General features: G+C 51.9%; 2 protein-coding genes and 1 pseudogene across 4 annotated transcripts in view; 2 read left to right on the top strand and 1 right to left on the bottom strand.

The window, feature by feature from the left end:
• MARCHF2 (membrane associated ring-CH-type finger 2) overlaps window positions 1-6493 on the top strand; it is a 34424-nt gene extending 27931 nt beyond the window's left edge. For both annotated transcript variants that reach the window (XM_036399346.2, XM_036399347.2), the window contains exons 4-5: window positions 405-614; window positions 3619-6493. In XM_036399346.2, coding sequence (XP_036255239.1) covers window positions 405-614; window positions 3619-3777 — 369 coding nt within the window. In that variant the 3' untranslated portion in view covers window positions 3778-6493. The remainder of the gene's footprint in view (window positions 1-404; window positions 615-3618) is intronic.
• Window positions 6494-8071: 1578 nt separating this feature from the next.
• On the bottom strand, window positions 8072-11498 carry LOC118696955 (thaicobrin-like). 2 transcript variants are annotated; one of them, XM_036399369.2, is made up of 3 exons: window positions 11282-11498; window positions 11062-11207; window positions 8072-10428 (listed from the first exon to the last, which is right to left on the bottom strand). In XM_036399369.2, the coding sequence occupies exons 2-3, from the start codon at window positions 11132-11134 to the stop codon at window positions 9908-9910; spliced, it is 594 nt and encodes a 197-aa protein (XP_036255262.1). In that variant the 5' UTR covers window positions 11135-11207; window positions 11282-11498; the 3' UTR covers window positions 8072-9907. The 2 variants fall into 2 exon arrangements, with proteins under 2 accessions (XP_036255262.1, XP_036255263.1); XM_036399370.2 differs by having other exon boundaries at window positions 11062-11174.
• Window positions 11499-13157: 1659 nt separating this feature from the next.
• Window positions 13158-27185, top strand: LOC118697159 (butyrophilin subfamily 1 member A1-like; annotated as a pseudogene).
• Window positions 27186-27450: the final 265 nt, after the last annotated feature.

Below are 27450 nucleotides of genomic sequence, written 5' to 3'. Positions count from 1 at the left end.
TTGGGACAGATGCTGTTATAGTTTGGCCTTGCTGCAGACCCCAGTGCCCCTGTTTCCCACAGCCTCCTTCACCAGTTAGAGTCCTGGGTCTGTTTCTGTTGAAGTTTAGTCCAAGACCTGTCAGATTCATATTAAGCCAGGCTTTACTGAACTGATGCCCTGCAGTGCCTGCTCCTCACTACTCCAGAGGAGAGTCCAGGAGCTTCTGTATTCATGACTGCCTTTCCCTGTACAGGTTCATTAACTGTGTCTTCCATTTCCCTTGTTAATTGTTGAACCTAGACTTGCCACTCTCTGGTTCCCTTTAGGAGAAGGTTGGTGTGAGTCAGACTGCACAGTGCAGGCCAGAGGTCCCCAGCTCTCCTGCCTGTCCCAGGCTGATCCCTTCTCTGTCCTTCCCGCAGTGGCTGAAGGACCCCGGGCCCCGCAATGAGAAGAGGACGCTGTTCTGTGACATGGTGTGTTTCCTGTTCATCACTCCCCTGGCGGCCATCTCGGGCTGGCTGTGTCTGCGAGGCGCCCAGGACCACCTGCAGTTCAACAGCCGCCTGGAGGCCATCGGACTCATAGCACTCACTATAGCACTTTTCACCATCTACGTCCTCTGGACACTGGTAAGTGCCAGCTGCCAGGGTCCTGCCCCAGCAGGAGCTGGGAGCACTGGCTCACAACTCATCAGTGGCACCTGCTATTTCTGCCTCCCCGTGTGAGAACACCTTGGGCTCTTCCACTTGAATGTCCATTTAGTTATCTTCATGTGCAAGCTGAGAATGGAAAATCACCTCCTGGTCATCTGCTTTCCAGACTGTGTTCCCCAAGTGTCAGAACCCAACCAGCCACAGACGTGCTGGAGCTGGGATGGGGCTGGGGCTGGGTCAGGCAGTGGCCCATCTGTGGTTCAAGAAAAAACACAAACTTAGTACCTGGGCAGTGCAGGGGACAAGTAAAATATGGAACACATTTGACACCTAAATAATTTACCACCATGTCCCTCTGTGCTTTTGCTGCTGAGAACAGACTGGCTGTGCCCAGCTGGGGTGCAGACTGGCCTTGGGGGTCTCTGGCCACAACTAAACAAACTCCTATGCAGTATTTTTAAGGTGTGTGGAAGGAACTCTCTGGCCCTGGGGAAACCTGTGGCCTCTCTGATGCTGGGTTGTGTGGTCGGCCCCAAGTCAAGGCTTGGTAGCCGGTGTGCCCTGGCCCACTGCTGCATGGGGGCACTGGGCATTGCTGGGAACCTGCACTTGAGCCAGTCTGGGTGCTGAACTGATCCCTGCTGGGAGAGAGCTTCATGCAGATGCCTTTTCTGGATGTGCTGAATTAGGGGGCGAGGAGCTTGTATCTTGCTGAGAGATAGGGAGCTGAGAAGAGCAGGACAGTGAATGCAGGTTTGTCTGTGGCACAAGTGGAGGCTCAGTGGGGCTGCCTGGTCCCTCCCCAGGGCTGCTCTCTCTAGGGGCTGCTAGGCCAGGGACTTCCCTCTGTTTCCCATTCACTTCTTTTGTCTTGTGTTGCTGGGTGGACTTTTGGGTTTGGATCTTGATTTTGGCTCTCCTATTCCAAGCAAGGCCTTTGTGTGCTCATGCCCTGCCGATGCCCTTTTCCAACTCCTTGCAGGGAAACATCATTTTGGGAAGGGAAAAAGTGCACTTGATGCAGGAGAAATAGTGGGACCCCAAAAAGCTGGGAGTCCTGTGGGCAATAGAAATTCCCCAGTCCATTTCCTTGTTGTCTCGTTTTCCAGTTTCACAGAGTAACCCCTTCCACTGGGGCTGGACACTCCTTACAATCTCCCTCACAGACCTGGGAACCAGGGCAGGATGAGCTGGTGCTGCAGCAGCCCCTGCTCTGGGGGCGAGAGTGCCTGGGGGCAAAGCTGGAGGCACCCCTTGCATGGGAGCCATGGAGGAAAGTTTCCATGCTGCATGTTCCTGCATGAAGCTTGTTTCCGTAGAGAGCTAAGCTAAAATTGGACCCTTAAGAGGAAGTCTCCGTCTTCTCTATCTCAGGACTGGTGGGGAGGAGCTGGAAACCTGGAGGAAATGGAAAAATGTTTGTGCAGTAACAAGTCCTGACTAAAGTGGCTCTAATTCTGCTGTGTTTCACATTTCCTTGAGCGGGGGAGGACATTAGGTGAAGCCCCTTTATTTATATTCAGCTCATTGAACCCTGGGCTGTGCAGTCCAAGGGGACAATATGTGGGAGGGAGTTCATGGCTGTGAGGGTTGTGAGAGAGGCCATAGCCAAGGCTGCAGCTCCTTTGTGAGGAACAGGAGCCTTCTTTGAGGTTCCCATCATTAACTCCCCATTCTCTGAAAACTGGGACATGAATTTGTCAGCAAAAAGTCTTATTGCCACAATCCCTCAGCAACAGGAAGGAGGGGTGTGCACAGATCAATAAGCTCAGTTACCTCAGTGCCACAGTGGCACAGCTTCATTTCTCATAAGATGTCTCGTAAACCCATCCAGAAGTAACAGTTTTACTGAGTTTTCTGTGTCAGATGCACTTCCTGGTACATCCCAGTTGCCAGCTAAATGCTTCCGTAAGAAGGCCTGGTTTAGATCAGTGGCTGACTGCATTCGGTATTTCAGCCAAGCTCAAAGCTCCCCTCGCAGGGCTGCTCTGAAACTGCAGGGCCATCTCGGGCCTTGCTGGGCTGCTCTGGGTGCCTCCAGCCTTTGCATCCTCCCCGTCTCCCTCCGGGTAGACAAGTCTGCCAGGCCACGGTATTGTCAGGAAAAAATGAGCCCAGCTGCTGTCCTGTTGTTGCAGACAAAGGAGGGAAGGTTTTTGTGCAGGACGAAGAAGGTCCCCTGGGGTCTGTGAGAAGGAGGAGGCTGGTTGGGTTCAGGCCTTTGTTTTGCTCACCGAAGGTGCTGCTGAAGCCCGGGGCTGGATGAAGGGCCGAGTTGCAGCTCATCCCCACCACACTGCACCAGCCTGGACCCAAACCCAGCTGAGCAAACCCCATCCCGCTCTGCTGGTGCTGCCCAGAAGGCCCCTTTGGCTGTGCCCCACTCAGCCTGGTGTCGCCAGGAAGGGATTGATTGCTTGTCAGGCTGGGGACATGGAGTGCCCCAAACCGTGCTGGGGTCAGTGCGTGTCCCTTGCTCAGGATAAAGGGTCCCAGAGGCAGAGGGGTACGGGCATTGGGCCATCCCTACGTGTGCTCTGGGGCCGGGACGGGGTTGGTGACAGCGCGGGCAGGGTTGGTGACAGCGCAGGCAGGGTTGGTGACAGTGCAGGCAGGGTTGGTGACAGCATGGGCGGGGTTGGTGACAGCGCAGGCAGGGTTGGTGACAGCGCTGCCGGGGTTGCGACAGCGTGGCCGGGGTTGGTGACAGCGCAGGCAGGGTTGGTGACAGTGCAGGCAGGGTTGGTGACAGCCTGGCCGAGGTTGGTGACAGCGCAGGCAGGGTTGGTGACAGTCTGCCGGGGTTGTGACAGCGTGGCCGGGGTTGGTGACAGCGCAGGCAGGGTTGGTGACAGCGTGGCCGGGGTTGTGACAGCGTGGCCGGGGTTGGTGACAGCGCAGGCAGGGTTGGTGACAGCGCAGGCAGGGTTGGTGACAGCGTGGCCGGGGTTGGTGACAGCGCTGCGTTCTCCCCCGCCAGGTCTCGTTCCGCTACCACTGCCAGCTGTACTCGGAGTGGCGAAGGACCAACCAGAAGGTCCGGCTGATGATCCCGGCCTCGCGGAGCCCTCACCCCGTGCCCCACTCCCTGCTCTCCGCCAAGCTCATGAAGAAGGCCGCGGATGAGACCACGGTCTGAGCCGTCCCGCAGGCGGCCACGGCGGAGGGTCGGGGCATCCTCACAGGCCCAGGGACCGTGGCAGCTGTGGGGGGACTGGAAAACAATCATCCCACCCAAAGGCACTCTGTGCTCAGCACGTGCTTTAGACCTTGGCAAAGAGACACATAATCAACATCTGTGGGGGAAATGGCCCAAAAGAGCCTGATGGCAGAAAATGCCTGTCTGCAGGGACACTTTCCTATAATGAAATACCATACATGGAAAACATCTCCCTCTCTCTCTATATATATATATCTATATATAATATTATTTTTTAATGGCCATGCATATTGTGTTACAGTCCTTTTGTGTTGATGTTCTAAAGCTTCAGGATAGAAGCTGGCAATCTGATCTCATTCAGAGGTTAAATCAATGCCTTTTCTCCAAATGAGCATATGAGGAACACTTTCCATCAACCATTCTTGAAAGTCCCCTTCTCCTTTGCACTAAATTGGTTTTGATATACTACAGCAGCCTTCCCGTTACTCTTTGGTCTCTTTTGTGGTGTTCTGTCCTTTCTAGAAAGTTAAGTGTTTTTAATAATTATTATAATCCCAGAAGGAGTAAAATGACATAATACTGAATGGAGACATTTTGTATTGTAAAGTACTGTAATTTTGAGAATTTCAAAATCAGTTTCAGAATGAGAGATTCTTTTCCGGCGCAGACATGATCTCACAAAATGCTTTCCTTGAGATCTGGCTTATCCCCAGGACTCGGATGCACTCAGCCCTCGGTCTGTCTGGCAAAGGTAGATGGAGGATCCGAGGGTGGGAAGAGATGGCTCCATACTAGCTAAACCCACCATTGCCTTTTGCTTTGCAAAAATTGAGAAAGGAGCTTTCCTGACCCCAGAAGGTGGGAGTTGGAGTCTCTGTTTGCTGATGTCCTTTTGCCAGCTTGAGGCTGGACCTCCTGTAGCATCAGTTTCACACGTACCTTAGGGGACAGGCCATGCCCTGCGGCGCTGGCAGGACGCAGGTGCTCTTGGCTGTCTCTGCGCTTTATTTGCACATTCCAGAGGAGCTGCTGGCATTGGGTTCATCCCTGGTAGCGCTGCCTGCCTGTTGTGTCCTCTAGTGAAACCTCCCAGTTTGCTGGTCCCAGAGAAGAGGCTCTGGGTCCCTTGTCCAGTGGGGCCAGTGTTCTTCCTTCTCCTCCTCCTTTTACCTGTGTTTCCAGCACATGCAGTTCTCAAAGCCCTCTGTCTCAGAATGCCCCCTTTGCCAAGAGTCCCCCTGGTTTGGCTTTGGTCCTTGTCTCTGCCACCTCACCCTGCCAGACAGTGCCTGGTGCTGAGCTCTCCTGAGCCTTCTGAGTGGCACAGGCTGTGAGGACACTGGCGGTGATGCTGCCCTGCCAGGTGCTCCAGAGGTGTGTGCAGCTGCTTTGCTGGAGCCTGAGCTCTGGCTCCGTGGTGGTGAGGGTAGAGAGCAGGCAAGAGGCAGGCTCTGAGGGGCCTGTGTCCTTGCAGTGGGTGGTGGTGGTCATGCACTATGTCCCTCTGCCCCTTTGCTGAAAGCAAGTGGGTCAGTGCAATGCTCTGTGAGATGGACATCTGTAATTTCCTGAATTCAAAGCACCATGTGCACTTCCTCCTCCTCCTCCTCCTCCTCCTCTCTAGCTGCAAAGCAGGATGTGTTTCCTTGTGTGTTCCCTCAGCCCGATCTGGAAGTTTCTGGTGGCCTGAGCAGCAGGGACCAGTGTGCCATCTTGCCCTACAGGATTGCTCCAGCCCTTGGCCCTGGTGTCTGCCTGCTCTCCTCTGTCCCCTCTCCCAGGTACAGCTGGGGGATACCCTGACACATCTTGCAGCAGCCTCTTTGTGCCCTGAGGGCTGCTCTGAACTGGTCTCCCTTCCAAGCATCAGGGGCTGGTGTGACTGTGGGTGAATGTCCTCTGCTACAACCAGGCTGCACATCTCTGCTCCCCTCTCTCGGCCACCCCCCGACTGTCCCCTCCCTTCTTCCACATAACTTGGGTGTCTGCCCTTTTCCCAGTCATGCACTCATGCAGGGATTATTACTCTGCTTCTGGTACTCATGGTGGAGAGGCTGCTGCAGCCCTCTCCAGTCACAGTCCCTTCTCCAGTCCCATCCCATTCCCACGCAGGCGCTCCCGCCCTGCACACCCCTTCCATGGCAGCAGGCTCTGTACCACTGCTCTGTGCCTTGTCCTGGGTGCCCCTTCCTTCAGCCCCTTCCCAACAACCCCCTTGTCACCAGGACATCACCAGTGAAGAGAAATGGAGGGAGGGGTTTAACCTTCCAAGCCCTGGCTGCCTCCCAGGAGCTTGGCCCCACAAGGCACTGAGTTCTGGCAGATGATGAGGGATGCTCTCTCCCATAGCATGTCCCCAGGGAAAGTGCTTCATGGAGCCAGTGTTCCAGTTAAGAAACCCACCATCAATCCAAATATGCAGCTGTGGAAGCCAGAAGCCCTTGGCTGGGGCAGTGGGGGCCCGGTCCCGTGTGTGGCCGTGGCTGCACTCAGCATCCTTGGCTTTGTTGTCATTGCCAATAATTGGAGTTGTTGCATGTGCCCCCACAAGACCCAGTAGTGACTCTTTGAGTCTTGTCCTCCTTCCCAGAGATGTTCAGCTCGTGGATGTGGGCAATCGGTGTCTGACCCACCACGTTCCAGCGCATTCTGGGGAAATGGGCTGTGCAATGATGTAAATAAAAGTGAGACAAACTTTGGGCTGTTGTGTTGTTATTGGAGGGGGCCAGGGCTGCAGAGCCCTGGCTGCCTCCCTGAGAGCACCCTGCTACCTCCTGCCTGCAGCAGCTGCCCTGGCCAGTCCCCAGGGCCCCAGCAGAAGGTTTCCAAGTTGGACAAAACCCAGGGCTTTTCTCATTTCTGGGTAGTTTCTCTGTCAGTGTAGAGAAGCCTGCCTGGCATGGGCCAAGTCAAGAGTCCTTTGGCCCTGGTGTGGCCAGGGGTGTGTATGGGGCTGCATGGAGCGACCCTGATGCTGCATGATGCTACCCCACAGAGGCTTCTGTGAGCTGCCTGACCCAGGCCTGCCCACGGCCCTGAGCCCAGCCTCTCACTCCAGGGCTGTGGGAGACACTGGACACGGCTGCGAGCCCTGGTGAGGTCATGGTGGGCAGTGCCCAGCTGTGCCCAACTGTGTCTGAGCTGTGTCTGAGCTGTGTCTGAGCTGTGCCCAAGTGTGCAAGAGCTGCAGGGCAGGAGCCTTGCTCTCTGTGCTTGCTACCAGCTGGCTCTGAGAGTCATCCAGGGCCAGCAGGGCATGGAACCTCAGGGCAGAGACTTGGGCAGCCATCATTCCTTGTTCTGTGAAGCAATGAGGAGACCCAACATCCCCTGCAGCCTTGGCCCCTGGCACTGGACCTGTGCTGCAAATTTGGTCACACCACGCTTGCAGCAGGGGGTTGGAAATTGTGAAGCTGCCCATTTAAAGTGCCACTCAAAGCACTGCAACACCAATGTTGGATGCATTTCTGAGGTCCTGGACAAGGCTTGAGCCTTGGGCAAGACCTTGGATGAGTTGCTTGGCCAAGCTCTCAAATCAAGGGTTTTCTGGGTTTGTTTATATTAAAAGAAAAAAAAGGTTTAAAAAAAGAGAGTGCCGTGGTTGGCTCAGCCAGACCTTTAAAATAAAACTCTGATGCCACACAGCAATCTGGCAGGGTGGGGAGAAGACAAAGTGGCATCTGCAACAACAAGAACAGTGTAAAAGGAGCAGAAGTGCCAGAGAAAGGGCTCACCAGGAAAAAGGAAAGTTTCATGGGAAGGGCGTTCAGTCACAGTTGCTTGGCTGATGTGCCAAATCCAGGCAGGCTTTGTTTGGAGCATGTCTGACAGACCAATGCTGAGAAGAGCGTGTTTGTTGAGGTGCTTCCACTGTCCACTGCTGCAGCCTTTTTCCCTGGCAGCAGGAGGGTCCCAGGGGTCTGATCCCACCCCGCTGTGGACCAAGGGCTTCAGGAGTGCCCTGTGGCCTCTGTGTCCAGGCAGGGTTGAGGAGGCAGCAGTCACTGCTGCCATGTGCTGCTGTGCCCACGCTGGCTGTGGCACAAACCTCCTGGCCCCAATTGTCTCCCCAGAACCACTCAGAACCCACGTGGGTCCAGCCTTGCTCAAGGACCCCAGTGTTCCTTACCCTTCTTACCCATTGTGGCTCCAACATCTCTTAACACATGAGAGCTGAATTTAAGCTCCCCTGAGTCTTTGTGGTGCAATTCTACATGAAATTGTGTATTTCTCACACAAATGCTGCAATTACGTAATTCAGCTCCCAGAGAGATGATTTTTTAAAATTTAATTTTTGGGAGACACATCAAAAAGGAAACCAGAGCAAAATATTTACTTCCTCCAGACCACAAAATTCCAGTGAAGAAGTTCCCAGACACCAATCTGTTGAAAAACCCAACTTTTCTCCAGTCTGAGGGACTTCGCTGGCTTTCAGAAAGGAATTTCTTCTTGATTGAGGTAGGTGCCCCTAAATGCACAGCACAGCTCTTTTGGGATGTTTTGCATGACAAAGGACAAAAATACAGAACTAACAATCTGCCATCTCCATAACCAACCTTCTGCTGTGGACCTCTGTCACAGTGTAACCCCAGCTGACAACTAAACACCACACAGCCACTCAGTCACACAGCACTCTCCAAGGGGGATGGGGGGAAAAAACTTTGAGGTAAAAACACTTTAATAATTGAGATAAAAGTAATATATAATAATACTAATGATAATAATAATTGTAATGAAAAAAATGTAAACCCCAAGTAGAACAAGTGATGCCCAGTGTAGGTGCTCAGCACCCGCTGATCTGTGCCCAGCTTGTCTCCCAGCAGCCAGCAGCCCCTCACCAGCAGCTCCTCCAGTTTACACACTAGGGAGGATGTTTTATGGTGTGGAATATCTCCCTGGCCAGTTCGGGTCAGCTGTCCTGGCTGTGTTCCGCCCTGCCCCAGCTTCTTGTGCAACTCCTCGCTGGCAGAGCATGAGACACAGAGAAGGCCATGTAAACACCACATGACTGATGGTTGGATTGTTGCTCCCGATATTATTCTCATCCTAAATCCCAAACCCAGCACTGTGCTGGCCACTGAGAGGAAAATTAACTCTATCCCAAGCAAAACTAGGACAGTCTCAGAGGCTCCGGCCCATGGAGAGTAGGAAGTGCCTCACTGGGAGCAGAGAACCCTGGGTTTCCCCAGTCTTGATACTACCACAGTGGAAGAGGCTTAGGGCAGAGCTCTGGGGGCAGATACCTGGGCTTGACCCAGTGCTGCAACTCTGCAGCCCGTGGAGTAGAGCAGGGAGACCAATATTGTTGTCTGTGCCCAGATGCCACCACAACAATGACAACTGAAGTGGCAGTAAAGAAGGTCCAACCAGAAAAGTGTTCAGAGATGAAATCTAGGCTGGACCCAGGCAATGTCCCTCTTCACCTACATCACCTTCTCCTCTCCTAAGGACAGGATTTAGCAGGATCCTGTGAGGTGGGACCTTGAGAATGGCAGATCTGTGGCCATTCTTGTGGATTCCTGCCTCTCCTGTGGGTTTCAGACACAGCTCAGCATTGTGCTTTCCTTCCTGGGCTGCCCCTGCTGCTGCCCCTGCACTGCTACCAGTGCTCTGCTGCACAAAATGTGTTTGGTGCACATCAGGCAAGGACAGGCTCTGGATGTGTGGAGAAGATAAGTGTTATCATGAGTATCCAGCTATGTTTGGGGTTTTTTAACTTAATTGAAAAAAGCCAGAGGCACTACACCAGCACCCTTGGAGGAGCTGGACCCTGCTGTATTTTCCATGGCCTCGTACAGAGCAGCTCTGCAGTGCCCTGGCACTCAGTGAAGGTCTCTGCCATGGGACCACCAGGCACCAAGCTCCTCCCTGCACCCCGTCTCTGTGCTTCCTGTTGTCCCTGCAGTCCCAGCTGAGGGGTGGGGGGATAAAGGAGGCTCTCTTGTGGCATCCACCTCCATGACCTGCCAGGCCTCTCCTTGGGGGCCAGAGGATCCACATGAGGAGGAGCCAGCAGGATGCAGGGCCCTCCCAGTTCCCTGGCACCAAGACCCAAGGTGATGGAGTTTGCCTTTCCAGCCTCTCCCCTGCCCCTCATGTTCCCTCCCTGTCAGGGGCACAGCTTGAGCCACGAGTCCATCCCCACCCAGAGCCACGGGCGCAGCCTCTCCCCAGCACACGAGGCCAGGCAGAAAGCAAAGATTGGGGCTTCACTCTCAGCATCAGCAAAAGTCACCTGCTTGTCTGTGAAGTCCAGGCAGACCTGGATGGCCCTGGGGAGGCAGGTAAGGTGCAGTGGGGTCCAGTCAGGCTCACTGAAAGCATGGTACTGTCCAAACCACTGGCCCACGGCCCAGATCCCCTCCTGGGGCATAAAATTGAGGACCCCCTTCCTCCTGACAGACTCCTGGGCCACTCCCACTGCCCACCAGTCCCCTGCCTCGGCCACCTCCACCTCCCAGCAGTGTCTCCCTGCAGCAAAGGCCTGGCTGCCCAGCACACAGGGTTCCGTGTCAAACCGCTCGGGGTTGTTGGGCAGCAAGGTCCACTCGTGCCCCCGTCCCACCCCTCGCTGGTCACTGGCCAGAATGAGGAAGGGGTTGGCGGTGTCTGGATCCAGAGTCACGTCAGCTAGGGGACAGAGGAGGAGAAGCTGCTCAGAAAACAGGCAGCCCTGGGGCTGCATCCACCCCAGCAAGAGAAGGGACAGGGTGAGTTCCTTTTCCCTGCAGTGGGAAAACCACCCCTAGCTGGACTGTCCTGGCTCCCTGCTGCCCCATCCCTGTCCCTACCCCAGGGGCCTGCACACATCCTGGACAAGGGGACCTCAGTTTCCTGGAGGAGGAGGCAGCACCTGAGTGGGTGGGTGCACACCTGCAGTGCAGCCACCTGGACCTGAGCCTGGGTGTCTCTGGTGCTGTGAGAGGAGAACAGGCAGGTCAGGGCACAAACCAGTGCCGACCACAGCAGAGGTTACCCCAAGACCCATAACCCATGGCCCCAGATTCACATCTCTTTCTATGAACAGTGGAGGGGGCCAAGGATGTCAGCTCAGGAGCCTTTGGTGCTGGAGCTGGGTCTACAGGTGAGCACCAAGAGTTCAGCTGGGAGTGTTGCAGCCACCAAGTCCCCAACCCATGAAAATCCTAGTCTGGGGACAAACCCCAGGGATTTGACCTTCAATAGTTGTCCCACAGCAGAAGCAGGATGCATTTGTCCTCAATAGAGGACAGTTCCCCCTCCTGTTCCCTTCTGGAAACTCACCTCTTCCACTCATCTCCTCCACCTCAACAATCAGGGTCTCACTTTCTACTGTCTCCATCTTGGATGCCAGCATATCCACAGTCAATCAACAGGGAGGGAGACAGGATTCACTGCTGAAAGTGGGAATTACAAGACTCGAGGACTGCCTGAAGATGATAAAGCAGAGAAGGAGTAATGGAAAGGTCACAGTATTCAGCATTTTTACACAGCCAGTAGTTACCTGCTGAGCCTGCAGGCTGACTCCAGGAAAGCAGCTTTGAGATGGGTTGAAAGGTCTTCAGTCTGCTTCCCACTCCTCTGATCCTCTCATCTGCTCATGGCTGGACTGAGCTTGCCCAGCACTTCCAGCCTGTTTGAGTGAGCAGGGCACAGTCCAGAGGGGCTGGATGGCCTGGAGAGCAGACCTGGGAGTCTGTCTGGGTACCACCCCACCAAGCTTCCCCCTCCCATCCTCTCGGCAATGACCTCCCATGCCCTGAAGCTGCCAGCCCATGTGGGACCTCATCCAACACTTGATTTGGCAATTCCTCCTGTTCCTGCAGTGCCCAGTCCTGTTTACATGACAGGGTCTGCTGCATCTCCCCTCCCTGAGCCCAGCTGCAGGTGGCTGATAAGAGCCCCCGAGTGCTGGAGGAGTCTGTATCTCCCTGTGCAGGATGCTCAGAGCCCTCTTGGGCCATGGCCCCACAGGCACCTCCAGCCCCTGGGGATGGCACCTGGGGACACCACCCGCAGAGCAGTGGCCCTGCTCTGGGTGTCCAGGCTCATTCTGGGAAAAGGAAGGGGAGGTCTGGCTCCTGCCCTGGCTGTTTGCCCAGTTCTGTCCTGCTGCATGGGTTCATGGTGGAGATGTGTGCAGGGCATGCGCCACCTCAACTGCCCAACTGGGGAACAGCATGTGCTGGGCTTTGCTCCCACCTGTCTGTTCTCCAGGCAGCTCTTCCTGTGTTGAGGGGTGATGGTGTTATTCCCAGGCACAGGGAACACAAGGCACAACTCTGCTGTGTCACATCACTCTGGAAGGCCCCAGCTGAGCACAAATAAAGCAGGATGCAAGGGCAGCTGCTGCCAGGTGGCTTTGCAGACACCACCTGAACCCTCTGCCTGCCTGAACCCCGGCCTGGCAGGCAGCCAAGCTCACTGACTGGTTGCACTTTACCCATGACCAGTTCCTCTTGCACTCTTTTGGCATGTCTGACACCTTGTCCTCCCCACATCCTTTCACTCCACACGGCTTTAGTGCTCACATCCTTCCCTTGGCACGTGGAGTTGTCTGGGACACGCAGCTTTGATCCCCAGCTTTGCATACCTATGCAGGCTGGGTGCTAGGAAAACTAATTCACAAACACCAGAGGTTTATGGCCAAAAAGGAGACAGAGGAGTCCTTTCTGGCTTTATTAGAATAAAGGGAGAGGCCATGGGCCATTCCCCTGGGATCTCTTGAATTTTTGGAGGATGCAGCCTCCTTTTTATCCTAATTTCCCAGCCACATTTCCCTTCTCTCTTTCTTTCCTCATTGGTTGAGGTACTTGAGAGGTACAGACTCCCCAATACACCTGATACCAAAGATTTCCCAAAGATTTCCCTCTAATGTATAATCCTCCCTTTTAATTTTTAATTCTTACAGAATTTAGGGGTTTTTCTTCCCCATTGTTTCTTTCATCTTTCAGTGTCTAATTTCGTTTATCAGCAAACCTAAAGTTTATTTGTATAAGCAAATATCTTTTTCCATTCATCAATCAGTGCAATCCTTCCCATTGTTTCTTTTATCTCTCAGTGCTAGTTTTATTTACCAGCAGACCCACAGCTTGTTTGTAAAGACAAATCCGCTATTCCTCTCATGGGTTTCCCTGGAATTGTGATCCCATCGTTAAATTACGAGGTTCGATTATTACACTTTCTTTGCTATCATTTGTTGTTGTTGGGGGTTAGGACTTTTCCTTTTGTTTCTTTCTCTCAGGCAATTTTCTCCCATTTGTTGCTAAGAGCCAATAGCAACCGATACTGAAGAGACAAGATATGGCCAAGGAGAAGGGGGAGGAGTGGAGCTGGCTGCACTATGGCAGCTGAGGGGCATTCTCCTGGCAAGGGCAGAGATGCCGGGAGATGTGGGCTGGCAGGAGGGGCCGAGCTCTCTGTCGCTCTGGACATCAGAGGGGAGACTCAGAGGCTGCGCTCACTGCGAGGATAATTCAGCACCTCTGCGGGATGAGTCTCCTCCTGCCTTCTCCTACCGAGTGCGAAACTCTGCTCATGAGAGTGGCCGTGTCACTGGGACCTTATTAACCCCTACCTCACTCGAAAGGACCTTCCCCATCTACTCGGGTGCCTCAGGGGAAACCCCGGGATCCCCGAGTCCCCTCCCGCTCCGAGAGAGCCTCTCCCGGCGGTGCTCGGGAGCCGAGCGGCCCCTGCCCAGCCCCGCCGCTTCTCTGCCACTGCTCCGGGTTTTTCACTGCCCTGTAACTCAGCAGCCCTGCCTGCCGGGACACCCCTCGGCCCCTGCTACAGCTGCGGAGTTTCTGTTACATTTCGTTTGCTACTCCGGAGTCTGCTCGTCCCTGCGGTTCCAGCCACCGCTCCGAGGCTCCTGCTGCAGCCCCTTGCCGCCATCCAGCCCGCCCGCCACTGCCGTGTGGAGAGGCGGCCGGGCTGGCGCCACAGCGCCCCCTGCAGCCGCGGGGGAATCATCGCACCTGCCCCGCCCGGCCGGGAGCCGCCGGCGCCCCTGCCGGCTGTGCCCGGAACTGCACCAAAGGGGAAAGTGCCGAGAGAGGCCGGGACTGGGGCTGGGGCTGGGGCTGTGCTCGGGGCTGGGGCTGGGGCTGGGGCTGGGGCTGGGGCTGGGGCTGTGCTCGGGGCTGGGGCTGGGTCTGTGTCTGTGCTTGGGGCTGGGACTGGGTCTGTGCTTGGGGCTGGGGCTGTGCTTGGGGCTGGGACTGGGTCTGTGTCTGTGCTTGGGGCTGGGTCTGTGCTTGGGACTGGGGCTGTGCTCGGGGCTGGGGCTGGGCTGGGGCTGGGGCTGGGGCTGTGCTTGGGACTGGGACTGGGTCTGTGCTTGGGGCTGGGGCTGGGGCTGGGTCTGTGCTTGGGAATGGGGCTGGGTCTACTTTGAGCTGGGACTGGATTTGTGGTTCTGTTGTTGCTGCTGCTGCTGTGGTTGTTTGTTTGCCTTTTTTATACACACACACACAGACACACACACACATATACATATACATATACACATACATACTGGTAAAGAACTGTTATTCTTTTTCCCATTTCTTTGCCTGAAAGTCCCTTGATTCCAATATAATAACATTGGAATAATAATCCAAATTATAATAATTTGGCCATTCCAAGGGAGGTTCCCACCTTCCTTGGCAGACACGTGCCTTTCAAACCATGACAGTTGTCCTGGTCTGTGTCTCTGTACCCTTCATTTTTTGCTTCCCTCCTTTCCTTGTCAGCCCTTTTGGCCAGGTCTCTGATCAGTACCTTTGCCCCAACAGGTACCCCATGCCTGGCTGGGATGGGCTGGTGCTGCACCTTGCTGGGCTGAGCTCCACTGGCACTGCCTTTGCCTCTCTCAGGGCAGCAGATTTCCCCATCCTTGATGTCCTCGCCTTTCAGCTGGGCATTGCTTTCAAGCAATTTTTAAGCTACTGCTGGGCTTTGCTGCTCCCCTGGTACTGCCTCTGGGTGAGAATCCCGGCTCCATCACCTCCGTCCTTGCCACTGCCTCTGTGCTGCTGCCAGGGATGTGCAAACTGCTGCCAGAACTGTGGGAGGAGGCTGCCACATGCAGCCCTGGAGAGTTCCTGCAGCAGGGTGTGTCTGGCAGCACAGGCGTTGGAATAATCTCACTGAACCTGGGTGAGGATTAGATGATGCTGAAGAATTGATTATAATTTGCTGCCATGTCTCTTCTCTCCCTGGTTTTCTTGTTTCCTGAATGTTTCTGTTTATTGCACAGTGTCCAGAGTGTGTTGGACCCTTTGGAAAACCAGATCAATAAAGGAAAAAAGCCAGCAACAACAAATTTAGCTTGGGCTCTTTTATGTTGCTGACCTGAAGCATCTTCTTCAAGGCAGCCCTGGCAAAGGATGCAGCAGAGCACTTAACTCAAAAGTGATCTTGTAAAAAATGTTGATTTGCTTTTGTTTCCCTTCAACCAGAACCACTTTCTCAGTGAGCTCAATGGCCAGTTTATTATGAGCCTTTTTCTTTTATATTTTCAAAGATGCAAAGAGTACCTGAGACATTTCTACTTTTTTCATAGATGTTTGTAAAGGATGAGAAGAGATAAGGATATTTGAATTTTATTTGTAACCAAGTTGTCACTTGCTTCCAGTCAACCTCCCAGAATCCTTCCAGCCACTTCCATCATTCCTTGTCCTGCTCTCTGCCTGCCCTGAGCTGCATGGGCACGACTTGGGCCCTTGAGAACCAGGGCTTTGAAGAACTCTCCTGGTAGTGCAGGACAGGGAAGCAGAGGGAGGAGTGGTGGCCAGGCCCCAGCCCACTGCCCATGCTACAGGGCAGGGTCCCTGTCTCAGTTTGGAAAGACAGGTGTCAGCTAAGAAAGGCAGGAGCCTCCCCTGAAATGGAAACTGTAAACCCCCTCCCTCTGAATTGTTATAAACTTGAAATTAAGGGGCTTTCAGGCAAAGATATGGGAGCAGAATAACTGTTCAGTATTAGGGAAGAAAATATAAGTATAAAATAAAAAATGCAGTAATACAAAATAACACTGACAGAGTCAGAACACAACCTGACACCCTGTGGGTCAGGCTGTTGGCAGCAGGGCCATTGGAATTGTGGCTCAGCCCTCCTGCAGTGTCAGGGCTGGTTCTGCTGGAGCAGGGATCCTGGAGAAGGGTGGAGTCTTCCTCTGAAAATCCAGTGGAAGAGGCAGCTGCTGTTCCTCTGGGAATCCAGTGCAGAAGCTGTGCTGGTGTTCCAGAATCTCCAGATTATATCCAGGTAGGAATGCTTGGCTGGTGTCCCAGAATCTCCAGATTATATCCAGGCAGGAATGCTTGGCTGGTGTTCCAGGATCTCCAGATTATATCCAGGTAGGAATGCTTGGCTCCTCCCTCTGGGCTCACATCTCCCAATGGGATGCTGTAGTTCTTATCAGCCATGCAGAGACATTCAATGGCCCATTATCAGCAGATGTCCCCCCGAAGGGAGGATTGGTTGTGGAAGAGATAAACTGCCCAATGAACAGAAAATAACTGCCACAGCTCTAACAGATGGCAAATAGAATACATCTTGCATTGCAATCCAGGACAGTCCCTCTCCCAGATCCCCTCAGTACCTCTTGTGCCTGGCTTGGGGATGCTGCCAGCACGATGACCTGGTATCTCAGTTTTGGAGACAAATTTCAGGAGGAAACACCGTGGAATGAGCATTTCCTCTAGAGGGAAAGGGCTTCAATAACTCCTTGTTCTACTGCCAATGAGAGAAATAGATATCAGGGGATGAAAATGTAAAAAATGTAAAAAAAATGTAAAACTATTTATTAACAAAGCAAGATACCCACAAAGCACAGGGAAAAAAAAATTGAACCTTTCACCCTATCCCCACCTTGCTGAGAGGTAAAGATGCTGGCTGCCCTTATTTGTCTCTGGGAAGAGGTGAGAAAAGAGTTTGTGAAGTGGCCTGGGAACCTGTTGGATTTCTGGCGTGGGACTTCTCCTCACGGCAGATGAAGTTGGTGGACTTTAATGTCCCTTCTTTTGCTGGTTTTTCTGGGGTTTGGACTGGCCAGGGCTGCCACTGTGGGCTCCTTGGGCCAAAGAAAAAAACGAACCAAAACAGTTCAAGGAAAAAAAAAAAACAAAAAGCCTCCAAAAGGATTTGCTGGTGAAAAGCCTCCAGGCCAGGGGAAGAAAAAAACAAAAATAAACACAAACAAACCCCAAAACCAAAAACAGTAAAACACACCCAGAAGCTTCTTGCCTAAATTGGCGAAAATGAATCCAGCAAAAGCAATGAAGTAACAATCCCTGTGCTAGAGAGACAGAGATTGAGCAGAGCCCATGCCTGAGCTCCCAGGCTCTGGCCCTGCTCCCTGGTTCATGTTAAAGATCCTGCAGACGTTTCTGGGCATAAAGCAGATGATGAGGGCATAAAGTATCATCATAAACCACCCCAACACCAGCACACGAACAGTGCTGAGCAGCATCTGCTGTGCCCGAGCTCAGGTGCCACAGCAAACTCACAGCTCTCTCTTCTTCCTCTGGGTGCTTCTCCCACCTCTGCTCAAGGTGAGGGGGCACCCCAACCCCATCACCTGGCCAAGGGCAGGAACATCATGCTGCCCGCAGCTTCTCCCCAGAGCAGCACGCACAGCACACAGAGGTGACCTGGTTTTGGGAGCAGCTCTCACCCTTTGTGCATCGCCACGGGGAGGGGACAGGACCAGAATGGGAAGCAGATGCTTCAATACTGAGGGTGCACTGAGCTGCTGAAGGATGGCCCTGCCCAGGGCAGCACACACTTGAAAATTTTCCATGTCCAACTCTCTGACAGAGGGAATTACACCTGTTTTGTTTAACATGGCTTAGATTATGTCGAGGCTGTGGTAGAGCTCAAGGTGACAGGTCTGTAGTTCGTGTCCTTGGTACCTCTAATGTACTTGCTTGCAGCCAGTGCTTTTTCCCTATCTCCTGCCCAGAAGCAGTTTGAGGGGGCTGCTTTGGAAATAGGGTTTTCTTAAGTCCCTTTTTGAAAATACCAAGGTTGTCTCAGAGAGGTGAAATTACCCACCAAGTGGCTATAAGGAGATATGCTTCCTCCTTCAGAAGTGTTCTTGCTATTGTTTTCTTCATATAAGAAGGTGTAAGAAAAAGTTAGGCATTGGGTAATAAAGAATGTTGTAGTTTGTGCATTTATGTTTTAATATCCAGGCCTGTGGATTATTTTCATGCAGAACTGGCCTCCAGAGCAGATCTCTATGTTATGCAAACGAGATTGCAAGAAATGTCCTGACTCCAGGTGACATTTGTCTGAAAAAACTCTTTGATTTGCTTGTGTCAAAGTTTGTCATTGTCAGGAAGTGAAACAGCCAAATCACCACATACCCCAATATCCAGCATCCCACAGGCTCACCTGGGGTCTCTCTGTTCCCTCAGCCAGTGTCTCTGCCCTGTACATCACAGTGGAGCACTACGAGGCTGGGGGGATGCAGGTGTCCTGCAGCTCAGCCAGCTGGTACCCACAGCCAGATTCTGTGGGTGACAGCTTCCATCCCACTGGGAAGACACTACCCTGGATGACAGTGGACTCTGCAGGGGAGAGCAGCATCATCCTGAGCAGAGGTGTGACCCAGGAACTCTCCTGTCGCTGCAGCATGTCCCTCTCAGCCTGGAACAGGGCTCAGCCCTTTAGTACCAGTATCAGCTGAGCCAAGCCCAGGGCATCGCCCCCCCTGAGCCGAGCCCAGGGCATTGCCCCCACTGTGCCCAGGGAGCTGAGCTCAGCAGAGGCCCCCAGGGCGTGTTCAGCACATGGGCATCTCCATTCCATTTCCATTTCAGCACAGGGCCATCTCCATTCCATTTCCATTTCTGCGTGCAAACAGCTGCGATTTTGATAGGGTTTGTGCAGCTGTGCTCCTAAATCCATCGGGAAGTACAGGCCGGGGGGAAAAGGAACAGCCTTCAGTGTGGCAGAGTTTCTACAGACCCCTGGCTGAAATAAACACTGGAACTAAATGAAAAAGGGAAAACCAACCTATGCCCTTAGTCTCCCCCACTGTAAAATCCTGTCCTACAGGTTTAGTATGAGAAAGAAATCCTTGTGTCTCAATTTAGCACCTAAAGATATTGAATGCATTTTTTATTTTCCCTTGTGTCACAGGAAAGCTCCTTTTTCACTGGATGATTTGTTGGATTGAGAGCCTCGTGGGGGTCTGGTTTGGCGAGTTCTGTGTGAGACACAACTTCTCACTTTGAAAATTTAAAAAGGTTTATTAAAATAACAAAAATACAGCAAAGGACTACATAAGGAAAAAGCTGCAGCGCTGGGAACTGCCCCTCGTGCACACCATGTGGCCAGTTCATCTTCAAGATGGATGCTCAGTCTTTTATACCCCTGGGGGTTGCATCAGCCAGCCCTGGCCCCTCCAAAGTCTGTCAGTCAGCTCTTCTTTGCCATTTACCATTGGAAACTGCTTTCTTGTAACTGGATTGAAGGTCAGGTGTTGCCATGCCTCACCCCCTAAGCACCAAGCTTTTCCATTCCCAGCTGTCCCATGCAAGGGACACACGTGCACACCTTCTCTGTACCTGTCCTAGACAACCCAGCCTGTCTGATGGTCACAATACAGGGGGAAAGGGAACTATGGGGAGAACAGAGGACATCTAAACTACAATAACATAACTGTACATCACTAAAGCTTTTCTTAATATTCACACAGTAGTTATCTTTTAATTGTGTGAGCCAATCATCTCATTATCCATCTATAACATCTGGACCCCAGCTTCACCAACAAGGACAAAAGCAAAAGACGAGAGACGCTCTTCTTCTCAGGACGAATGTCCCACAGCTTTATTCTGGAACACCTCCAGGGAAAGAGAGAGTCTGGGAGAGAGGTAATGGCGTCCAGGAAAAGAAAGAGAGCCTGGGATGGAGCTGTCCAGGAGAAGAAAGAGCAGGAATGGCTCATGGTGGGAGATTTTAAACCCAGGGGAAGGGGGGCAGAGGAGAGGGGCTACAGCCAATGGGACACAACTGATGGGGGGGCGAGGGGAGGAAGTAACCTGGGCTAAGACCAGCACCACGGGGCTTTGGAGGAGAGGGGAGAAGGGACAAGCCATGTCATACAAACAAACCACTCAGTGCAATATAAAAACAACTCAGTGCACAATTCCAATCACCCAGTGCAAAATAATAACTAGTTTATAATAAATAAACTACTTAATGCAACACAACAATGATTGATTTGGGGCTGGAAATATATCAGAGCAGAGATGCAATGGTGAACTGGACTAAGCATATACCAAATGCACTGCAGCAGCACATGCTTTGAGGCACATCAGTCCCTGCAGCCCTTCTGCCATGTGGGTGACTGTAACCTGCTGGAGGTTAATCAGTGCTGGGTGGAAGGGATGATTTTTAAATTATTTGCATTTCTTTATTTTCTTCATGGGAAAGCATCAGAAAAAAATAGGTAAGTTTTACTTTCCATTTTCCAGAAACTGGAGAAATCTTCAAATGGAAGTATTCATGGGTTGCATTTCTGGGGACATTTGGGATGGAAATGGTTTGGATACATATAATGCAATTACTTTGAATGAATCAATTTTGTAATTTTAAGGACAATCATTGCAGATCCACAGAAAGTGTGGTGGCTGCAGTCCTTCTGCAGTGACAGGTGTGGCTCTGTTGAAGCAGTGATCCTGTAGAAGGGTGGAGTTTTCCTCTGAAGATCCAGTGGGGGTGTAGATGGGCCTGGTCTTCCTCTGGGAATCCAGTGGAAAAGGCTGACTAGGGTCTTCCAAATCTCAGATTATATCCAGGTAGGAATGCTTGGCTCCTCCGCCTGGGTGGAGCATCTCACAATGAGATAATGTAATTTTATCAGTGAGACTCAATGGCCCATGAACAGCAGATATCTCCCTGGAGGGAGGATTGGTTGTGGAAGAGATAAACTGCCCAATTAACAGAAGATAATTGTCCACCTCTAACAGATGGTAATAGAATACACACCTCCACCCACATCTTGCAACCCAGGACATGCATATTCCCCTGCCACAGTGTGCCATCTCCCTCTCCCACTCTGCTTCTTCTTAGGCAGCCCCCGCCAAGGGCTCCCCTGGGATGAGCTCTGCCCTGATGTGTTGGTTCCATCTCACCTGCAGTGAACATAGTTCTGGATCCAGACACAGCCCACTGGCACCTTGTCCTGTCTGATGATGGCAAAAGTGTGAAATGAGGTGACACACAACAGGACATCCCTGAGAGATTTAACCCATGCTGTGTGCTGGGCTGTGATGGCTTCACCTTCAGGGAGACACTATTGGGAGGTGAAGGTGATGGAGGCAGGAGGATGGGCCATGGGGGGACTCTATAGAATATGTGAAAAAGAAGAATTATATTCTCTGGCTTGAATTTAAGCCAGAGAAAGGCAGCTGGGCAGGGGGGCTGCTGGCAGGGTACCTCCTAGCTCTCACCTCTCCTGATCACACTCTCCTTCCTGAAATCAGTACCCCCAAACAGATCTGGATCTGTCTGGATTATAAAGAGGGATGGGTGGAATTTTTCAGTGTTGGTGAGGGTATTTCTATCTTCACATTTACACTGGTATTTTCTGAGAGAAAAAAATCCTCTTTTGGTTCTATCTGGGTCCTGGGACCCCTCAAAATATGACTATGATGAATGTGAGGGAATGAGATAAGGCTTTTCTAGGAGAACTTGGTAGTTCATACTCACAGAGGGATTGAGGTTAGAAGGAACCTGTGGAGTTTCTGTGGCAACCAGCTGCTCAGGGTTGGGCTAACCTGAGGGCTGCCTTTGGTGTCTTTGGACCTTGTTTAGCTGAGTTGTGTAGGGTTTCCCAGGGCAGAGTTCTTGTTATATCTCTGGACCTCTGTCCAATGCTACCTTTCTCTCAAGGGTCTGAACCAACCCTTTCTCTTTGGTCAGAATTTCTCCAGTTGCAACTCGTGTTGTCAACTCTCCTTGTTCTGTTGAACACAACTTCTACTGAAAAGATGTTCCAGGAACAAGGATTTTTTTGAAATGTACACAATGAAATTACTTTGGTGTCATTTGTTTGTATGTGTATCAGCATCATTGTCTCTGAGCAATGTCTCCTGCTCCTTTCAGCCTGTGGGATTTGCAGGCACTTAGGAGAAAATGGCTTACTGCATCCTGCTGGAGCCAATAAATTCAGGTCAGTGGGGCAGGTCTGTTGGGGTAAGGAAAGGGTTACAGAAAAAACAGTGGCAGCAATATCATGTGTTTGAACAAACTACGCCAGCTGAACAAGAAACCACTTCAGAACAAGAAGAATCTGAAACAAAACAGTTTTTCTGCTCTACTGACTCATGACTCTGGAAAGAATAATAGATGTCAAGAGGACAGATTTATTGTGGAACTGTGATTAGTTTTAAGCTTGCAGTTAAAAATAGCTTTTGTGCTAAGGATATAAATCTGGTGAGCTTCGCAAATGAAGTAAATCCACTTGCACCTAGCTTGTGTCTCTCGCCATCATACATCACAGAGATCCATGGCTGTGCTTGTCCCCACACCTGCCAGCAGCACAAACCCTGGGGATGAGTTCACCTGTGACCTGGTGATATTCCATACTGTGTGTTGGCGACTGGAGAGAGACAGGGAGACTGACTCAGTGATGAGAATCCAATTTTATTGTGGGATACAAACACTTATATATTATTTCAGAGAGACTAGTAATGTGTACTACAATGATTAGGTTAAAATCACATACACAAACTTATGCATATAACAACATCTCTTGCTTGCAGAGTTTAATGGGATTTTCTTTTTCCAGTAAACCCGGTTGATTGAATCTTCTTGCAATCCAGGTCTAATTTTCAAAGTTCCATTTGCTTTTGCCAAGGCATCCTGGTATCAAATCTCTTATGTTAACCAGGTCCAAAGTCCATCATCTGTCTTGTGTCCCCCAACATTCCAACAACTGTGAGATGGGTTACTCCAGATTATTTTGCTGTAGGGGAAGCTCCCCCTGCAAAGGGAGGAGAGCAGTGTGCTCTTTCTCAGACATGATTTCACACCAGATACTCCAATCAACTGGTGTCCAGCAGGCATGGACCTTCCCAAGGGAAGGCTTCACCCAGATACAAGTGGTAAGGAAGGAGACTTCAGTACAGGTGGAGAGTTGCAACAAGTGCCCAGACCTTTCTCCTGGAGAAAAGGTAAATACCTTCATAAGGTGTGCACGGGGTTTGATGATCTGTTATGTCACAAACAGGAAACAGTTAAAAGGCCGTGCAGTATTAGAGGACCTGAGATGGATGTGCACAGGTGATTTCAGAACCATGTTCCTCTGGCAGGCACTGAGAACGAGGCACCTCAGAGCTGGTGACCCACAGAAGCAGGGCAGTGCTTCAGTCTCTGCCCTCCAGCACCACACCAGACGCAGAAGGAGCATTTTAGCAGCTCTAGACACCCACGAGCAAGGTCTGCAAGGAGAAACTGTACCAGAAGCACAGAGGGGACACTGTAAAAGAAATGATGAGTGCTCACAGTGGGTGACTCTGTTAAGGGATCGTGAGGCCTTCAGCAGACAGCCATGTGAGGTAACCTACCTTCTGTCAGCTGAGGCCTGAGACATGGTTGAGAGTGTGCCACAACCTCTCAAGAGCACAGACTGCTCTCCACTGCTGCTCTTCCATCTGGCACAAATGACACACAAGCCAGAAACTGGGCAAAATCAAGAAAGATTACAAAGCCTTGGGGGTCCAAGTGAAAAATATTGGTGCCCAAGTAATCTTTTCCTTCATTTCACCCATAAGAGGAAAGGGGAGGAATAGATGTGCAATGCAAATCAGTTTCTGGCTTTGTGGCTGGTGCCATCATGGGGGTTTGACTTTTATGATAAGAGGACTTTCTTCAATGACTACAACCTGTTAGGGAAGGATGGGATCCACATGTCTAGAAGAGGTCAGGGAACCTGACAGCAGGCCAGACACCTTGGACAGCTAGGCTTTAAATTGAAGGACTCGGGGGCACTTCCACCATCACATCAAGGAATAAGCCAGGACCCCCAGAGCAGTGGCAAATGTTCCTTTGTGGCCTCTCAAGATGAGAGCAGAAGACCAGCCACCTCAGGGGTGTGTATGGCTGTTGTGTATCCTCTTGGACCCCTCCTGGCAAGGTTACCTGCTCCATTACCCCTGAACTGTCTGCAGGCCAAGCACACAGCATGGAGAACAAATGGGAAGGACTGGGGAGCTGTGTGTGGTCATAGGGCCATGGTCCGATTGCCATTACAGAGATGTGGTGGGATAGCTGGAATGACTGGAATGCTGGCATGGATGGCTACACACTAAGAAAGACGGGTCAGCAAGGAGAGGGGCTGGAGCTGCTCTTTACATGGAAGAGGAACTAGAATGGATCAAGCTGTGCCCAGAGATGGAGGAAGACCATCCTTCCAAGGTAAGAGTTTGTGGGTAAGCATTTAGGGACTGGATATCATGGCCAACAGGACTCAGACAGTGACTGTCCCCCTGTGCTGGGCACTGCTGAGGCCTCACCTCAAATCCTGGAGTTAGTTTTGGGCCCCTCATGACAAGAGGGACATTGAGGGGCTGGGGCATTCCAGAGCTGGGGAAGGGTCTGGAGCACAAGTCTGATGAGAAGCAGCTGAGGAATCTTGAGGGGCTCAGCCTGGAGAAAGGAGTCTTACAAAGGACCTTCTGGGTTCCATGAAGGGTGGTTCACCTCATTGCAGCCTCACTTTTTACAACACCAGGAGACCCCATATGAGATGGTGACAAAGAAGGGAAACATAGAGAAATACCCCAATGCTCCTGCCAGTGGGGCAGGTCAGGGAAGATATATGGGCACAAGGGGGTATCTCCTCATCAGAGGCTGGGCTGCTGAGGAGGTACCTCATCCTTGTACCAATGGCCTTAACAGTAGAGACTTTTGTGGGTGGAGAACACACCAGGGGCTTAGAAGCAAAGAATTGTTTAAATTAGGAAGTACCTTTAAGATCACCAACACCACAAGTCCAACTGTTAACCCAGCGCTGTCCAGACCCAACCACATCCCCAAGTGGCATTTCTTTTAAATCCCTCCAGGGATAGTGACTTCACCACTGCCCTGGGCAACCTGTGCTATGGAATCCTCTGAATCTTTCTCCCTCAGGGAAATCCCCAGAGCATTGCCTTGGAGAGACTTACCATAGAGCTTACCCCACCTGGGCAGATGGAAAGGACTTCCTCATGGACTCTTCCTTAACACTGATCCATCCCAGCTCCTTCCCCCATATGTCCCAAATTCCCCATGTTTGTCCTTTCCCTGTTTCCTCATTGGTTGTGGTATCCCTGGTGGCCAGCCCCATCTTCCCTGAAAGCCAAAGCCCTTTGCCCTGCCCTTTGTGCCACCCCCATGCCCTCCCCCACTTAATCTTGTGCAGAGCACACAGTCCTGACTTTTGTCTCTGGCTTCCCTTCGGCGTGTTGAAATAAACCTTGCTGGAACTGACTGTACAAAAGGCCCCTCTGCCTCTCTTCACTGAGCCAGCCGTGCTGAGTGTGGTGTGTGTGGACTTGACGGTTTTGCCTGAATTCTTCCCCAAGTGGCTTTTCCACAGGAGATGCTCATTGGGAAATAAGTATAGGTAGCAGCAACCATGCTGCTACATCTAAACCCTGCGCTGCTACACTGCACCAGCACTCAATGCCTTTCAATCCTTCAGGTGAAGAAAAATTAGTGTAGGAGGTGAGGCTTGCCCTGAGAATACTCCCTTCCTGATCATGGTGTCTCTCCTGCCAGGTAACCTTGCTCTGACTAAGGCATCTGCACTGCAGGGGATGGCAGAGAGGAGCCTGAATCACCTCTCCCAAGGCATTTTGGGGGGCACTTTCCTCTCCCCCCTGCCTGGAGATGTCTCTGCCAGGAGCTGTTTCTGATTCCTACAACTCCTCCCTATCAGTGTTCACAGACCCCTTCCCACCTGCTGCATCCTCAGCACTGCCCTGCAAAGATCTCCTGGCAGCAGGACACTGCCCAGGGACAGAGGTGTGTGCAGGGCCTGAGGAGCAGGGCAGCCAAGTCCTAATGAGAATTGAGGTCTTGGTGCCTTTTCCAAAATGCAGTCTGCCGACTCAGGAACCAAGAGGAGAAAACACAATGCACAGGCTCCTTCCCTTTCATTCAACCCCTGCTTTGATATTCTTCTTCAAAACTGCCATCAGAAATATCCTGAGGATGATGTGGAGCTGTGAACAGCCCTGGCCCATGAAGCACCCTCTCAACTGAAACAGGACTCTGCCCTTCCCAGCACGGTTCCTTCCACCCCCAGCTTCTCCCCAGAGTGCTCTGGGAAGCTCCCTGGGCTGGCTGAGCGCTGACCCTGGCAGGCAGCAGAGTTCCTGCCCTGGCACACAGACCCTACTCAGAAGGACAGCCCTGGGTACCTCTGGGTACACACCTAGACTCACACCCTGCCAGCTCAATGTGCCACATTCTCTGCCCCTTTTAGCCTCCCTGGAGATGTCCCGGGGCTCCAGGTCTGACAGACCTGGGAAAAAAGGGCAGCAGAGTCACCCTCAATAAATCATCTTTTAGCTGACTAAAATAATCACTAATCATCTAAAGAGAGGAGAGAGACTGATTCTGAAAGCAGGTTTGTCCTACCAGAGATGGATGTCTGCAAAAGGTGTAAATATTTCCCTCTGGTCTCTGGTATCCTTGACCCATAACAAAACAAGGGCACACAGGCAGTGACAGGGAGGTGTTGGTTGAATCCTGTGCAGGGCAGGGACTCAGCTGAAGCAGTGCAGTCATCTCATCCCCAGCTGGAAGCCCTGGGGATGGAGCAGGATTCAATTTCCCCCATGCAACCCAGAGACGCAGAGCGTTGAGGGATGTCAAGACTAGCCACAACTTCCAGCCACTCCAGAATAGACCTCTCCTGCTGTGCTGCTGTAGCTCAGTACAGTACAGATCTGCCTAGCTGCTGGAAGCCAGCCTGGTGCCTTGTCCTGGGCTGGCAGAGAGGAGGTCACTAGTGTAGGTACATATGTGACACTCTACAGTCACAAGCACACACGTGTATGGATTCTGTGAATACTGCCACCATCTGCTCTCTGGTACCCCTGCCCAGAATGCATCTTGTCCTTTCTATTCACATATACACAGACAGGGAGGTGACACAGATCATTAAGAAAACACTTAACAGGAAGATAAAAGAAGAGTGGACATTCTCCACATCCTCTAAGCATTAGCCCCTGGAGACACCATCAGCTGGTCTCCATCAGATGTGGTACCATCAGGATGTCCATCACTCCAGCTTCTTCAACAAGACTGGACGGGAAAAATCCTCTTGTGCCATCATGCAGTTCTCCCACATACCAACCATCTTCATCCCTGTCTCCAAAGATGTAAACATACTGCCCAGAAATGAGAGGAAGATCTAGTTCAGGCCACTCATTGGGACCATCAAGAGGATCACAAATGCTCAAAGCTCTGCCAGTTGCTTTCTGACAGCTTCCAGGAGGATAGATTCCTTGCCTGCTTCCAGGTTAGCCTGCTGCAGCTTGGAAATGACAGAGCTGGATCTTTCTGGCCATTCCAATTCCTGAAACAGCTGCTGACTGCTTTAGTTTAGCTTCTCATACTGACCATTCAATTCAATCAGCCAGGCTTGAATCAGCTGCAGGGTTGCAGTGGAGCAGCAGTGCT

Source organism: Molothrus ater, chromosome 26 (assembly GCF_012460135.2).
Source record: "Molothrus ater isolate BHLD 08-10-18 breed brown headed cowbird chromosome 26, BPBGC_Mater_1.1, whole genome shotgun sequence".
In the NCBI taxonomy this organism is placed as follows: Eukaryota; Metazoa; Chordata; class Aves; order Passeriformes; family Icteridae; genus Molothrus; species Molothrus ater.
Note: the sequence above shows the minus strand (reverse complement) of the source record. Positions and strands in the feature narration are given on the sequence as shown.

Coding starts and splice junctions, on each gene's coding strand:
- LOC118696955 (XM_036399369.2), bottom strand. CDS start 11,134: ATGCTGGCATCCAAGATGGAGACAGTAGAAAGTGAGACCCTGATTGTT. Junction 10,429..11,061: donor GGAGGAGATGAGTGGAAGAG/GTGAGTTTCCAG, acceptor TCTGTCCCCTAG/CTGACGTGACTCTGGATCCA.